This window comes from Haliaeetus albicilla, chromosome 1 (assembly GCF_947461875.1).
Source record: "Haliaeetus albicilla chromosome 1, bHalAlb1.1, whole genome shotgun sequence".
Classification (NCBI taxonomy): domain Eukaryota; kingdom Metazoa; phylum Chordata; class Aves; order Accipitriformes; family Accipitridae; genus Haliaeetus; species Haliaeetus albicilla.
In genome coordinates, this window is record NC_091483.1 from 56,880,900 (window position 1) to 56,897,053 (window position 16,154).

General features: G+C 38.5%; 1 protein-coding gene across 2 annotated transcripts in view; it reads left to right on the forward strand.

The window, feature by feature from the left end:
* GABRG1 (gamma-aminobutyric acid type A receptor subunit gamma1) overlaps positions 1–8,546 on the forward strand; it is a 66,280-nt gene extending 57,734 nt beyond the window's left edge. For both annotated transcript variants that reach the window (XM_069790811.1, XM_069790818.1), the window contains one exon: positions 21–8,546. In XM_069790811.1, the coding sequence (XP_069646912.1) occupies positions 21–293 (273 nt within the window). In that variant the 3' untranslated portion in view covers positions 294–8,546. The remainder of the gene's footprint in view (positions 1–20) is intronic.
* The last annotated feature ends 7,608 nt before the right edge of the window (positions 8,547–16,154 follow it).

Consider the following 16,154-nt stretch of genomic DNA (forward strand, 5'->3'; position numbering starts at 1 on the left):
TCTTTTTTGTTTTTCTTAAGAAACCACCTGCCATTGCTGTTCGACCTGGATCAACACTAATTCCAATTAATAACATTAATCATCTCCCTGATGATGATTATGGATATGAGTGCCTAGAAGGGAAAGACTGTGCTAGCTTCTTTTGTTGTTTTGAAGACTGCCGCACAGGATCTTGGAGAGAAGGAAGAATACACATCCGCATTGCAAAAATTGACTCCTATTCTCGAATCTTCTTTCCAACTGCCTTTGCATTGTTCAATCTTGTTTACTGGATTGGCTATCTTTATCTATAAATTTCAGAGATTTGACAAACTCAGAAAAAAATGCTAATTGAACAGTCATTAACACTTTTCAGTGAGCAGTCAAAGATTAGAGCTGGTCCAAAATGACTCAGATTGTTCGTATGCTTTGAAAATTTGAAACAATGAGAGGAAATATGGTGATGTAGTCTCCCTCTTGTGATCAACTATAGAACTGATATTGGTATTTCAAAAGAAATTTTAAAAATAAATATCCCTAACATTTAACTTGCCTGAATATACACTTTTTTTGTCCAGCTCTAACAAAATGCAGAGTCAAGAGGCTATGTTATTTAGCTGGACAGTTCTACATAAGCTTTCAATTTTAATCCTAAAGATAATGCAGATTAATTTTGTAGCATCTCTTACACCTTTACAAAGAAAGCCTTAATAAAATGGGATTAGTTATTCTCATCCATTTCATCCATAAGGTGATGATTTTATTAATCCCTGATTTAAAAAAGTTGAAATGGAACATTTCTATTTTTCAACCAGCCATTTGTTCTCTGCAGTATGTTAAAAAGAGTGATTAAGTCATAATTAATCACATTCAGATTCATACAGAATGCAGAGATTAGAGCAGCAAGAAATGGATATATCACAAAAAACCCAAGGGTAATTCTGAGCTTGTCTTATCCTGACCACTGATACAGGCTTTTGGCTTTCAACCTTAGATTACATTTATGTCTGTGCTCTATCTGCTGTTACTTCACTCTTGTGAGTTCCCCAAAGTTCTCCAAGAGGGCTACAACTTTCAAAAATTCCTACCCAGCTGCCATTGCTTGCTCATTTCATGGAAACCAGACTGATGTTGGCTGAGATTCTGGCCACTAAACTTACTGCTCTTCACATCCTCCCCATTCCCCTGTCCTTTGTCTGATTCACACTCAGGGCCACTGAAAAAGTTGTAACTCTACATTCGGTAGAATTTGTACCATCAGAGTTTGGAAAACCTGTAACAGTGCTATAGTCATTGTATTCAAAGCCGCTATGTTAAATCTCCAGCCCTAAGAGTGTAGTGTGTGACCTGCTCCACTCTGCATACAGTACGATTTTGTAGATTCTGCTTGTTACTGCATATGCTACTCACTGAGCCAGAGCCAAATGGTATGAATTTACTGAACCTGTGTTATGGATTGCTGTGTAATTACCACCTTGATATTTATTTGTTTCTAATGGAAAAGCCCTGTTATGAGGGGGGAGGGGAATTACAATAATCCTTATGCATTGCAGAGCCTTCTCCAAGATGGGATGTGGCACCACAAAAATCATAGGACCAGTTCTCCAGCCTTTCTGTGGTCAGAGCTTCTGTTCACTTTGGTAGCAATTCTTCAGTAGTAGCCTTTCTGGACTGACTTCTCTGTGTTGACTATTGCTGGCTGGCAGCATTTAGTATCTCATTTCTGTTTTTAAATCCATTGTCTTCATTATGGAAAAGTGCAGTCTTTCCTCCTTTCTTAAAAAGAAACTGGTCTCAAGTGAGCTTGCAAAAATCACTGTAAAATTAAGATATGCATTAAGTAAAAGTCAGAATTACTCAGAAGACCTTACAGATCTTTAAAGAGGATTAATGGGATTAGTATTTGGCTGTAGGTAAGGATGTTCAGTACTGGAGATAAAGACATGATTAATAGCTAATAATAGAAAATGATACATGACGGACCCCCCCCAATATTTCTGTTGAATGTGCTCCCTCCTCTGAATTTCTCAGAAAAGATTAATGTATTTTTATATTCTAGTTGGTACCAGACATAATAAGATATGATATGCAATACACATTTCAGATGAAATGTGACTGCAGTGTTCAGCCCGGAAGTTTAATAGAGAATGCAAGACTATGTGCAGTGATTCTGGAAGAAAGTGTGACAGAGAAGATCCCATTTTAATGCAAACTTTATTTCAGTATTTAGCTGATGAAATACGAAAGTGGTTGAGAGAATCTGAAAGCCTGCTGTTGAGGTTGGCTGACATTATTTGTTGCATGACCTTTCTGAGCACCACCTTCTTCTGACTGTCGGACTGAGCATAGAAGTGCGGCATCATTAACAACACTGATCTACTATAATTTATTGTTTCTTTAGAGTCTCATTTTCAGAAAATGTTCAGTACAATGGAAATGTGTCAGTTTTAATTCCATAGTGCAGTTTGATGCTTTTTGACAGCACACGAAACACATTCCTCTGTAGGAGGGATGAAGGTGGCTTCAGCAGCAATAAGTTGGATGTGTACTTGAAAAGATGTCTACTCACTATACAAGGCCCAGATTTTGTGAGCTCCTGAGTTTCATTAATTCACCTTTAAACAAAAGGAACTTGAAAGAACTTGGCACTTCACAAGAGGAAATACAAATTTCACAGCCTGCTCTCCTCTGGCACATCTAGTTAGCTTTTTCTATTCATGTGGTTGTCAGTTGCCAGTCAGCCTCCAGTGACTGAATTGGAGAACAGAAAACATCCAGAATTGGCAAGGGATGGATAAGAAGTCTTTCATCTCTAATTTCTATGAAACAATGTAATGGAGTATTAAACCTATTGAATGTTATGGCTGTTTGGCTTATGGATACACTTGCTTCTGTCTGTTGACAAACTTTTCTGTGTACTTCATTTGTTTCTGATGAAATAATTTTAGTTTCCCATAGTACTGTGAGTGCAAATAGAAATGGGAATGCAGTGAACTGTAACATGGCATGTAATAAATGTGTTATTTTAGTGCTTTGTGTTTTCTTTCTAATCTGCATGTAAACAGTTGATTCCCAGAAATCTAAGTGATACTCAAAAAAATGACAAGAAACAGAGACTATAATTACTTGGACTTAGATGCCACAATCATTTTTCAAATCTACCTGGATAAAAGTTCATTTACTGATAGCTGGGAGCACAGTATTTGGAGTCATATTATTCTGACCATTACTGCTTAAGCACATGCTTAAACCTATTCCTAATCAGTACTGTACTTAGACTAGAATTCAGAAAAGCATGTGCTTATGTACTGTCATAAAGAGTGATGCTATCCTGAATTGATGCCATTAACACATGCTTAATTTGCACTAATTTCAGTAATGAGTGTTCAGTAGCTCAAATGATTGAACATCAAGGGTGTAAGCCAGACCCTCTTCCATAAGAAGTTTTCTCACTGAAAGAGAGGGATGTAAGAGGAGAAATTGCCATAAAGGCGGAGAGGTGAAAAAGTCTAGGCAAACGGTTTTATACTGCACATATCTTAGGCATCTCCTGAAATGTATTCAAAAAAAGATACTTTTCCTTGATATTTCTGTATTAGTGTTCACCACTTGTCTGTTTTAGTAGTGAATACAGCTCAGTGTGTTATTTTTTGGTAAGGTTTTGTCTATGATTGTACCTCACTGATCTTCAGTGCATGTCTTCTGTGTCTGAATGAATCTGTTTTATGTAGTGTCAGTGCAACCAAAGCGTGAGCTCTGGGTAACGTATTTTATATTCACATGTTGATGTGCTTCAAAGGCTTTAACCTTATCCGGTTTTCTGACATTCAGAGACATAGGATTGTGTAAGACTTTGAAGGAGAATCACCTCCAGCATGGTTTTTATAATTTTCTGTTGCTTATTTGCTGTGGTAGTAAAAGAATTGTTTAGAATTGATATATGAACTGTGCTTTGTAATTTGTGAACACCTTTGACCTTTCAGTTGAAAGCCCAACAGGAGGAGTTTGGATTTAAATATCTATCTGCCTAAAGTGAGATATGTTTTCTTTAATTGCATCATTCATCATTTCAGTTTACTGTTTCCAAATACCTGAGAATTAGAATGCATTCAATCATTGAGTCCGTCTCTCCTTCAGGGATTGGGAAAGGTAGATTTCGATCATGCCAGGCATGAACTAGGGTAGCCAGTGTACTCCAGGGAAGTTGGTAAGAGTTTCTGGTTAAACACAAGGGTGATTTTTGCCTGTGAGACTATAATTTGAAACAGGGTGCATGCTTTCTTTCAGAAAATGGATGTGTGCTGTGACTTCCAGAATGATGGAAAAGCATCCTTGCACTTCATGTTTTATCTTTGCACAGGAGGGGTTTCATTGAGTTGACTGTCCTGTTATGAGGCGCTGAGGTATTCTCCGTGTGGTATAGGGGGAGAGTTTTGCTTGCACTCCTGGACAAGGTGTCTAAATCTTGTCACAGGGCTCAGTATTGTGGGTTCTGAGTTGTCTTTTGAATCTGTTATGATGCTGGTGAAAAGGCAGTGAATACTATACTTTTGATTCTGATTCCTATTAAATCTCACTGAGAAAGCCAGAACGTTAATGAAGGTGTTAGAGGAAATCTCAGACAGCCCGTGGAGATAGGAGATTAGCTGATACTGTAATAGACTAAAGGATCTAGCCCTTTTTTCCATAGGTGGGTCTTGTTGCCCGCTAGCAATATATTGTTTCTAAAAAAATTTTAAAAGTCTCATGTTATTTTAAGGGCAAAAAAAAAAATCTGTAAAATTTCTGGGCAATCTCATTCCCCTTCCCAGTGACAAATCTTGCTTTGCCTGCAAATTTTGCTTAGGGTAGATCAACATTACTTGAGCTGTGTGAGGAGAGCCACGGGGGATGTAAGACAGAAGACCTGTAAACTGTTCTACCTTGTTCTTCCTCTCAGTTCCTTTTCTTAGTCAAGAAAAGAGTTTCAGAAGAGTAAGTGTATGGCATGTGTAAATGAGGACAATTTTGCTACTGACAACAGGGCCTGAGTCCCACTAGCTGACAGGATCAAGAGAGACGGGAGTCTGCTTGCAGTAATAAGGCTTCTCTTTTGTAATTCTTTGTAGTAGCTGCTTTTCCATACATCTCTGCATGTACCTGAGACTCAAACATTTTTCAGGTTGGAAGCAATTCTTTTGTGTGTTTCTGGCTTCACAGAATGATCTCTGTCATCAGGGTCTGAGCCTTGCTGAATTCAAAAGAAAAGGTTTCCTCTTGAAGTTTCCCTGTCCAGGCATTGCAGGTAGGAGATGTCTTGCCACCAAATATTGGGCAAGTGATTTTCAGTTCATCCTTCTGAAGAGGCACACTGGCTCTGTAGGGTGGCATTAAGATTTCTTTGTCATTTAGAATTGAAAAGGTTGAAGGCTGTTAACAGCAGTGACCAGTACTGCCCCCACAGAGGATATATTTTGCCAATTCAATATTTAAAAACAAAACCCAAAACCAGCTACTGTGGGTGGGAAGTGAGGATGAGTCATTATTTCACTGCAGATGTCAATTTCCCCTTGAATTGTTTTATCTCCTTAGGAAGACGGTAAATAGGAATCTTTTGGCTTGTGAAATCTGCAGAAAAAAGGTCATGGTCATTTTAAACAGGTAAAGTCCTGTTTGTCCCTCTGCATAGGAGCAGTAACAATGAAGGCACTTGCACTATGGCTCAGATTTTACAAGATAGGTAAATGTGGACATTTAGATATTCATAGGCCCAGTGTAAATATACAATCTGTGTTCATGCTTTAGTCACTGAAAACTTAATGGTTTGTGTGTCTTCACAGTATCTTTTTTATTTCCCACTGTTGTCCACTGTGAATGCTTAGACTTTTTGTGTGAACAAGAAGGGTTGCGTTATGATACCTCTCTTTACAGTTTAAATTGCTATAGAATACAAATACTTCCTTAAATGAAATGGAAGGATCAGAATCTGGCAATCTCATGGTGATTCCTATCTTGAAAAATCTAATATTTGTTCTCAATTGCTGTTTCCAATTAAATAAACAATAGTGCTATAATTTGTATGCTACTTCATTGAAGTTTTATAAGCAATTACAATGTATGGTCTAAAACCTAAATTTACAGAAATATCCTTCAAAAATAACACTTGTTGATTTATTATGTGTCTCAGTATTTATTATATTGAGGTTCCATTATTCAAATACACTCTTAATGCAAGTCTCTGTCTTGGCATCTATAGCTCGCATAGTGTTTCAGTGATTCACAGTTTGCCCTTTACTAGTGCATCCTTTTTTTTAATTCTGTTTTTAAAAAATGCTGGCATTTTTAACTACCCAAGTGAACATTCATTCCATGCATTTAATTTGATAGTGTTTTGGCACCAGTGGACAATGTTGCAATATTACGCATCAGTGTTCCTTTAAAAATTATTCATTAAAGCTCTTGTGGTTAGCTTACTGAAAAAAATACGGAACATTAAGATAAATTTTGTAGCTCTCAATGCTGCTACTAAGGTTTATACATAAAATACATGTTATTGATGCAAATTTATTCTTGCATTTCAGTTTTCTGTCCAGAAGCCGTCTCAGCTGGGCTAATATTATTATTACAAGTGTGCTGATATTTACAGTCCTACTCAGTTATTTGGTATTTTTCCAATAGCCTTGGTATGCATTCATCCATTATTATATTCAATTACCTAGAAACATCAAGGTATCTTCACAGGCTTTTAATGTGATTAAGCCATGACCTCTTCAGCCTCTCTTAAAATACCATAATCTTTCATGTGCAATGCCAAAACTAAAGCATTCACAGGTATTAAATTGATTGTTACTTGCTTCTCCATTTTGATAAAGTCTGTCTGCCAGGTTAGAGTGAAACATTGATATTATCATTTTAATATTTGACAACATTATTAATGAGCATGGCTGAACCAGAAGCCTTCAGAGATGATAAACTGGTGAAGCTCTTGGCTAAATCCCATACAGCTGAGACTTTGTGAGTGTGGTGGAAATTATATTGGCAATGCCAAAGACATATGTATATATATCCATATGTAGACTGGAAAAAAAGATATGAAAATTTTGACATATACATCAAGTTCTGTTTGTCATTTTAACAAGCTTTCCCCCCTGCCCCTAAAATTTATGTTCTAAATGTGACCAGAAAGGTCCTGAAAAAAACCATTTAGGTTTGCACAGTTAGAATGTAGAAGTGGTTCAGAAGTTTAAAATAATTATGGCTCCATTTGATCGGTCTTGTGGATTCATTTTTAATTTAACTCCTTTTCACTAAAGAAGAAAGGGAGAACACATATGTTCTGGTTGAAGATAGGCATTGATATCACTGAAGGTAAACATGAAAATTCTCTCTTTGTTGAAAAGTCGATTTATAGATATAGGTAGAAGCAAATTTCTTCAGTGCTGAGGAAGTTACTGTGATTGCATTTGTGGAGTAGATGGATTCTGGTCTTTATTTTGAGAACTCTATTGCTACCATGGTAAAAGATCGACTCAGGAGTTTTATGGATCTTGGTATACCGTTAGTTTTGGGATGCCTCATTTTCTGATGTGCACTTTAAGACATATGAAAAAGACCTGCTTTTGAGATCATGAATGTTTAGCCCTTTCTAAAAATCATCCTTTAAACTTTCAGTTTGAAGCACTCCAAAAGTGAGTAACTAGGCATCGATGATACTGTTTTAAATAAATGTAAAGTTTAGATTGCTACAGAATATTGCAGAAAGTTCAAATTTGGTTCAAGGCTAGAATTTTGTAGCCTTTTGTTCTCTCTTGCCTGTGGGATTTTTTTTTTTTAATTTTTTTTAAATTTTCTTGAGGTCTGGGGAGAGGTGAAAGCAAATGGAGGGATTTCACCCTATGGGGTTTTTTTGACAACAGTATACCTCATGCAGAATAGTACATCAGCTGCTAAAAGCTGATTTTATTTGAGGACTGATGAGACTTGAGACTGATGACAGGAATAATACTAACAAGCTCAGAAAGGAGATGCTTATGGCCCTCCTTATCAGAAGGGGCTTGGCTGCTCAAGGCTTTGAAAACAGAATTTCTGAAGTAAGATTATGGGAGAGAGCTGGCTTATAAGGACTTCCAGAAAAAACAAAATCTCAGAAACCTCTTGCCAGGAGAAGACTGACAGTAGTCTGAAGGAGAGGATTTATAGCTTATGACTCTACTGTGAATGTTAATGTCTATTGAATTTTCATATAAATGTTGCACTAGTCCTTGTGCATTGAGTGGAAATGTGCTTGCACCCTGGTGCATGGTTCATACAGATGTTTCTGAGATGTAGCCTGTAATCTTCTAACTGTAAAACTCTGAAAGCCATAGTCTTAAAGATAAAATAAATAAAACCCCCACCATTGAATACCATGTGTTCTGTGCAAAATGAACAGATTAGATGTTTGTGCTCTGATATCTCTTAAACTGATAAGAATCAAGAAAGTTTCAACACTGAACTTTGTAGAGCAGTTGTAATGCATTGTTTTTACTGTATCTGCTGTGAAGTTGATTGGTTACACTGTGAAAAAATAAATAGTGCCTGGCTACTTACTTTCTGATGTTATTTATTTTCTACATGACGTACGTTCTTTTCTCTTTAGGACCATGATGATAATAGTCATTCTGGTGAAAAAAGTCTCATATACTGCTCTGATTGAGAACAATGCCTTTACTTGCTTTAAAATTTTTCCATCCTTCCTCCCTCCTTTCTTCTCCTCTTTCCCTCTCTTTCCTTCCTGAAATAATACTGTAAATAGAACAGCAGTCATCTCACAGAAGTAAAGCTCTGGAGCTAAAATTCCACTTTATCAGGCATTTTGGTTGGTACCAGTTTTATAGCTAATGAAAGATGTTTTGCTTGTTACTGACAAGAGGAGTGGTCCTGCTCTTGCCCACAACCCCTTCGCTTCTGTGAGCGCTGGTACTTGGCTAGTCCTGCTCTCCTTCCCCTTCCAGGATCTCTCATGGCTACGATGTGTGGCTCCCTCTTCTTTGTCTTGTCTGTCATTTTAGAAAAAGTTGTAACTTTCTATTAGATGTGCCATGGGGCAAGGAGCAGAGCTCACACTGAAAGAAATATCCAGGGGAAAATCACTCCTTATTATTTTCCTCAAATACATTTTGTTCTCTGGCCTTGCTGGCCCACTGGAGGATCTGCCTGTAAGCATCAGCTGCCTTGTATGGTCAGTCCCAGAAAATGTTTTTAATTCATTCTAAACAGAGGTAGGAAGGTGATGAAAGAGGGATGCAGTCAACATAAAAACTCTGTGAAAGGAGTCGAAGATGCTTTAAGCATGTCAGAGTTCTGGAAAAAGCCACAGATTTCTGCTGCCTCTTGTACATCCTTTCCAGATTAAAGTCAGGCATCCCAGCAATACCTACATTCCCTTTAGCATTGTATGTTCTTTTTTCCCTGGTAACTGCCTCCGGTATTCTGTCTTGCCAGCTGTTACTTAAATCATTAAGGTTACTTACAGTATAATAGAATCTATTTATCTTTTTCTTTTAGATTGTTGATGTCCTCCATTGTACAAACAGTACAATGAACGGTGGTATTTCATAACACCAAACCTGTGAGAGCATAATGTTTTGAATGGCTTTTTAGCTCAAAACAATCCAGCCTCTAGCTTCCACAGTACTGAAGTAGCTGATGAATGAGGGAATTAGGCAAAGCCTTTATGTACAGACTTCAAAGTAAAATCTGTCATCTTTATTTTTAAGGTAAACATTTTTCATTATTTCTGTCAATAGGGTGAATTTCAGCAATACATGCCTGCAAGGAGCTGAAATGAATTCATTTCTCATCGACAGGCCAAAGTATATTATTCTCTACAAACTGAGACTGCTAAGACTTGGGGTGGGCACAAGCCTTGCTGACTGAAGTTACTAAATGTCAGTGCAGAACCAGAATAAGGCAGTAAATTTTTAAGAGTACCCAACTACTTTATCTTAGTAATATCTAATATTAGATTTTACATTTTAATAAATGCAAAATAAATATAAAAAATCATAATATTTCTTAGTAATATCCAATATTATTTTTTGCTAATAATATCTGCAGTAGAAATTGAAGAGCTCTTTTAAAATGTGGAATAGGAGTTCAAAGTGTCCAAGGGAAACCTGTGGGTATTTAAAATTCCTAGTCAGAAAGAAGCAGCTGCTACTTTCTATAGTAGGTAAAGCTGTCTCTGCACTCCTTCTCATGCCCCAGTGTCCTGCACTGTGGCATGTTGTGAGGGAGTTACCCAGTCCATGTGCCCTGAGACTGCCATCAGAGCTGCCCTTGGTAAGGGTGACTTCTGTGATGCTCTCACCTCTCTTTTGGGAAGGGGACCATGAGCACTGAAATCATTCCACACAGGCCAGTGAGCAGCCAGCATATGGTAACAGCTTTCAGACCCAACTAGCTAATGTTAGGTACATATTAGAAACTGAAAATTTTCATAATCAGTTACCAGTCCCTGATGGATTGTGTCAGGTTAGCTGCTGCTCTTCTGTTTTCTCATGTGTTCCCTCCTGTGAGAAACATCACCTCAGGTTTGTCCACCCCTTCTCCTTGTTTAGAACTATTGGCTACCTCTTGTCATAACTTTCCTCAGCAAATCTGACACCTGGTTCTTTTCCTTGCATTAGAAATCACTGTGTCTACCTAAACTTCCCCTGTACTGTCCATCCTTTTACCTGTTTCTGCACCTTTGTTTTCTTATTTTCTGTTTAGCCCTGGGTTAATTCACACATTCACAGACGAGAACTATGGAAGGTGAGAGATGATTGCTGTGAAAGTGATGCTGACATAAGAAATGAGACCTTTCCTCCTCACACACCACCAGCAGTCTGATGATGCAGTATATCAGCCTCCTGCTGTCTGAAGAACCCCTCAGAGACCTCTGGTGTGAAGTCATCTGACAAGAAATGGTAAATAAGCAGCTCTTTCCTAGCACTCTCTTAAGGATGTCAGAAGACAAAAAGGACAAAATGTCCTTGAGAATGATTTTTGTTTGGGATGTTTTTCCGTGGCCCTGCTGTTGAGGTCAGTGAGTTCTCGGCAGCGATGTCTTCAAAGCTGGTTGGGTTCTTGAATGCATTTTCCCTATAGCATGTTAAGATGGATAACCTGGCAAAAGTTCAGATACTTTACTAAGCTTCCTACCAGCAATGGATAAACAAATAGGGATACTGATACCTCAATACTGACCTTATTTCCCTGCTCCTAACTGTTATTTACCATAAAGACCACTATGAGAAGCCCTAGCTTAAGATTGAGCTAGGGGCTATGCTCAGAGCATGAATCAAAGGTTAGATAAGAGCCTTAAGAGTTGGCCTTTTAAGGTTCTCCTTTTCCTATACTACCACTGAACCTGCATGACTCAAACATTTTCTGTTTTATTTGAGATAAGTAGTTTCCCTGTGCCTCAGTTTCTATCCATAAGATGTCAATAATGCTGCTCCTGGAGCTGTTAAAATTAACACTAAATTAATTAATGCAAAGTACTCAGCTTTTCTTGTAAAGAAGGACCTGCCAGAGAACTAGAACAAATGATGTTGTTGACCTTCAGTTCTGAGAAGGAAAATGTATGCATCTCTTTAGTGGGAACTATACTGAGTAAGGAGACAGGTGATAGTTGTGTGCCTGGAACTTCCCTACTAATACAAATATTTTTGATGCAAGTATTAAAACGTAAATAAAACAGTCATTAGTGAAGATAGATCCCCAGGAGAACTTAGTGATCAGGGTTCACCTCAAGAAGTAACCAGGAGCAGAGCTACCTGGCCAGTATCCTCTGAATATGAAAACTCTCTGAAGAGGTGTGAAACTAAGTACAGTGATATCTTCCTGTTTTTATTAATGATAATACACAAAAGCAATTTTATCCTGCTTATCTGTTGCCTGTTTTGGGTCTGTTGCTGATAACAAAGCATGCTATCTTAATACTGGTTTTATTTGTAGTTTGTCCTACAGGCAGTATTGGAAGACTCTAAGACCTTCATAGTTGCAGTAAATTAAATTGTAGTCACAAGTGCAGCTCAGGACTGCCTAAGGTCTGAACGAGTGGGGGAAGAAAGAAAAATCTGTCAGAGAATAAATAAAGTGATTAAGAAAGTTTAGTCTGTGTAGTGAGACTGCTGATCTAATTTTATTTAAAAGTTGACAGGACCAGAGTCTCAGTGTAAGGCAGTATTGCTCCTCTGAAATCAATAAAATTACACTGATTTACAGCTGCAACTGCATGACAAAATTATTTTATAACTAAGAGCTGTATGTTCTGACATGGGTTAGAAGTATCACCAGTGTTTTGCATCAAAGAAGTATTGGGTTTGGAATTACAGCCTTCCCAGCACATCGTAAACTCATAGTGAGAACACACTGTCTTGTTCAGACTGTCAGTGAGTGTTCAGCACTGTTCTCATCAGTAGCTGCTACTTAATCCATGCAGTCAGTTGCACTGGGTATGTATGTTCATGACTTATCAGTAGAGTCATCTCTACTGAGAAGTGGCTTTGATTCCCTGTATTTGGAGTTCTACAGCAATGTGCAGAAGGGCTTTGAAATATTATTTGCTAAAATATCTTCATCCATGTACCATTTGTTAAGTTAGAGATCTGTTGCTGCTTTCTGATAACACAGAGTGCTTTAAAATCCTAATATAATTATTTAATTAAATGGGAAAATCTTGTTACAGAAAACCTTCAAATTTCCTAGCAGCAACAATGAAGATAAATGTGCACGTATTGTCGTCACAGTATGCCAAAAAACATGTTAAGGGAGGTTATGCATCAAAACTGACTTGTCCTCCAGACTACTGGGTATTAGTGGTCAATAACTGGGCAGCAGAGTCAGGAGCATGCAGACAACCATTAATGGTGCACTTGCTACCAGCTAGAGTGTGCTGTGATACAAGCAGCAGTCATGAACTTGCAAAAGCTTGGATGTTGTGAAGATATGTAGAAATAAATGGTATTTGACTATGTGGACCACCTAGTATGTGATTCAATCAGTGGGAATTATGAATTCCTCAGTGTATGATTGCCTTTAAGATCTATCAGCTTTCTGTATGCTCTGCAAGCCCTTGTGTCCTGAAGCATTTCATTTTGCTCCTCTCCAGCAGCAAACCTTTTAATATCTCTGTTAGCATGGAGCCAGTACCGTCCTATTGCTGCCTTAGGAAAGAGGACAGGAGACATTTTCCCAGACATTATTCTCAGAACTTGATCAAGAGCATCATTGTAATTTCCACAGAGAGACTGGAATTGTTGATTTAACTGCAGTGGAGGGAACACACAACAGAAATATCCTTAGCTACGTCCTAGATTTTAAGACAGGTTTGCTAATGCTGAATGCATATTTGCCCATGAACTCTGCACCAGAGGCATGTTTATTCTGTTACAAACCTGTTTTAGAGAATGATATTTTATACCACTGTGTAGAACTAGCATGGATTGTCTTTGTTCACTGAAACAGTTCCCTTTTTTCTAAAGAAGTTTCAATGCCAGGTAGGGAGTTAAACAACTAGAAGCTGTACAACATTTAATAAGTTTGAAAGAGATGCAAGTGAATGAAAATCACCACTATTGTAGAATAGCCAATATGGCTAAACCACATTAGAGATTAAGGGCACCTGCTACAATTCAATTTCTAATCCTTAGTTAAAAATGAGTAAAATCTTGTAATATATTCACATTATTTTTTAGTAGTTTTTTTCCCCCAGTAGTTTGTATTTTGACTTTGTAAATGTTTTTCTTGCTTCTCAACAATCTCTTCAGTTCCTTATCCCAGCAAGGTCTAGCATCTGGTGATACCATTGCTTCCCGTCTCTCACTTGCATTAGAGACTTTCATGATTTTTTTCTTTCTTGTCTCCTCTGCCCCTCCCCACCACTGCTTCCCCCTCAGGGAAACTCAGCTGCATCAGCAGATCTAATACTCAAAAACCCCATCAAACTATAAAGTGATGCTTCGATGGCATTTTGAGCTATCAGCCAGGCAGATGAACAGCTCAATGTTTCAGGCACCCAAATGAAGTTCAAAGATAGAAAAACAGGCAGGACTGGACCGAGAAGTTATGACCTACCACTAAAATAAAATTTAAATCCTGGAATTCTTGTTTTGTAATGGACTAAAAAGGCAGCTGCATAATTTCCTTTGATCCTTGCTTGGCAAAGCATGGCAATGAAGGACAAAAAGGTTGACTTCAAAAGAAAATTTTGGAGGGGTGCGAGGAGCTGATGTGGGTTCCTGAGGACCCCTTGGCATTATGAAGAGTGCTACGCCATGCTCCGCCGAGATGTGTTTTCCCGAGTGCCGTGATCCTTGGTGCAGCTTTGCTAGTGCATTTGCTTTCCCAGAGCAGGGTGTAGTTGCATCCTGACCCAGTACTGGGATCAGACAGGCAAGAGGGACTGTGGCAGGACCCAAATGAACCCTGCTGCTTGTCCAGTGATTTCTGTGAGCAGGAGGCCCAAGTGGACCATCAGCATGCTCTGTGCAGCTCGCCAGGTGTCCAGCCAGAGGCTAGTGGGGCGCCGCAGGCACATCTGCCCTGCGTTGCACACATAACCTTAGTGAGCAGCTGCTCTACTTAGCGTGAGTCTTTCCAGCATCTCTGCTTAACGCAATGGGGAAAGAGGAAGTTTTGAACCCAACAGGCAGACTTCCCGGCATCACTCCAGCCTTCTGCCTTCTGGGAGAAAGGCAGCAGTGCCTTCTGCTCAGAGACTAATGGCTCACAGGGAGGAAGGCGACTATCTTTCATTCCCCACACCAACCCCACAGTCCATATTGGCCTTTTTTCAGGGCTGGTTGGTGCAGTACTTCAGAATGAAACCAGAAATTAATGTCTGAGAGAATGTCTATATTCTTCTTGCTTGGTGAAAAATACCAGAATAACTTCATTTGTAGAATTAATTCTGCAGAATAGCTCCTGACCAGTGCTATCAGCTGACCCAAAATCATGTATTTTACTGTTCTCCTGGGCAAGTTGTTTTTCCTCATGAGTTTGTCTCAGTTTTACCAGCACTGCTGTTTCTCTTTCTGTTTTACCTTGCCTGTCACCATTTTGCTTTCAGACTGCTGCCCTTAAAATACCAATCAGTCAGGTTCACAACTGTACATTTTAAATGGATTATAGCAGAGGGGTAAATGAAAATCTCTGTATTCCAGGGCTTTCCAACCACTTGAGGCTCTGGACCGCTTAGAGAAAGGAGAAAGCTTGCACCAAGATGAGATTAACCTTTCTCTGCTTTGTATTTCTAAGCTCTGTGTTCTTGATTGAAAATATTCCCTTTGAAGGCTTTCCCTCATGAAAGGGATTATTGCTTGCCTGAGAAATAATAATTAGCTGATAATTTAGACTGAAAATAAACCACGAGTTCACGATTCATAGTCCAGCAGAGAAATGATAGTCTTCTGTGTGGTAAACCAAAGCTACATTCTAATAGTCATTATTCCCTTGGGAAAGGCCATATGAAGGGGACATTTTACCCGGAGACACCTTCACTGGAAGATGGAAACTGAGGATGCCTCCTTGCTCCTTTTTGCTACTCAGATAACGCTTTCCAAGAATAGTCTCTTCACAGTCTTTTGCTACAGGGGCATTTCCTTAGAAAGAGGAAGCATTAGGAAGCAGAAAGATCCAAGCAGTGAAGGAGCTAAACAAAACTTTAAATGTCAGTGGAAGACACTATACCTTTCAATGCATCACCAGATGTTTTAGTCTTCAAGGCATAAAAGTTTAAGAACAATATGATTAGCTGCTGGGGAATCTATCTACAGGGACTAATGTCAAAGAATGTTAGGATCAGAGAAATACTAGTTGAAGCCAATTCAAACTGTCTGAGATAAACTGCATCTTGACAATCATACATATTATGGGAAAAAGAATTACAGTCTACAACCCTTTTTCTTTTCCTGATTTAGCATGAAACTAAAATAATCTGAAATACTGCAATATCTCTAATGTGGAACCTTTGTTACCAGAAAACTATATTCTGAACGTTTTACTTAGATTTTTTTGTTGATCCCTTTGTGATCTGTATAGCCAGCAGAGTCTTAGTGAAAGGGACTACTCACAAAAGTATGTTTGGTGTAGTAGTTGTCATCATGAAAGCTGGGAAAGCATATAATCTGCATGAGATGTGAACAGTTTTATTACAGAAAGTGAGG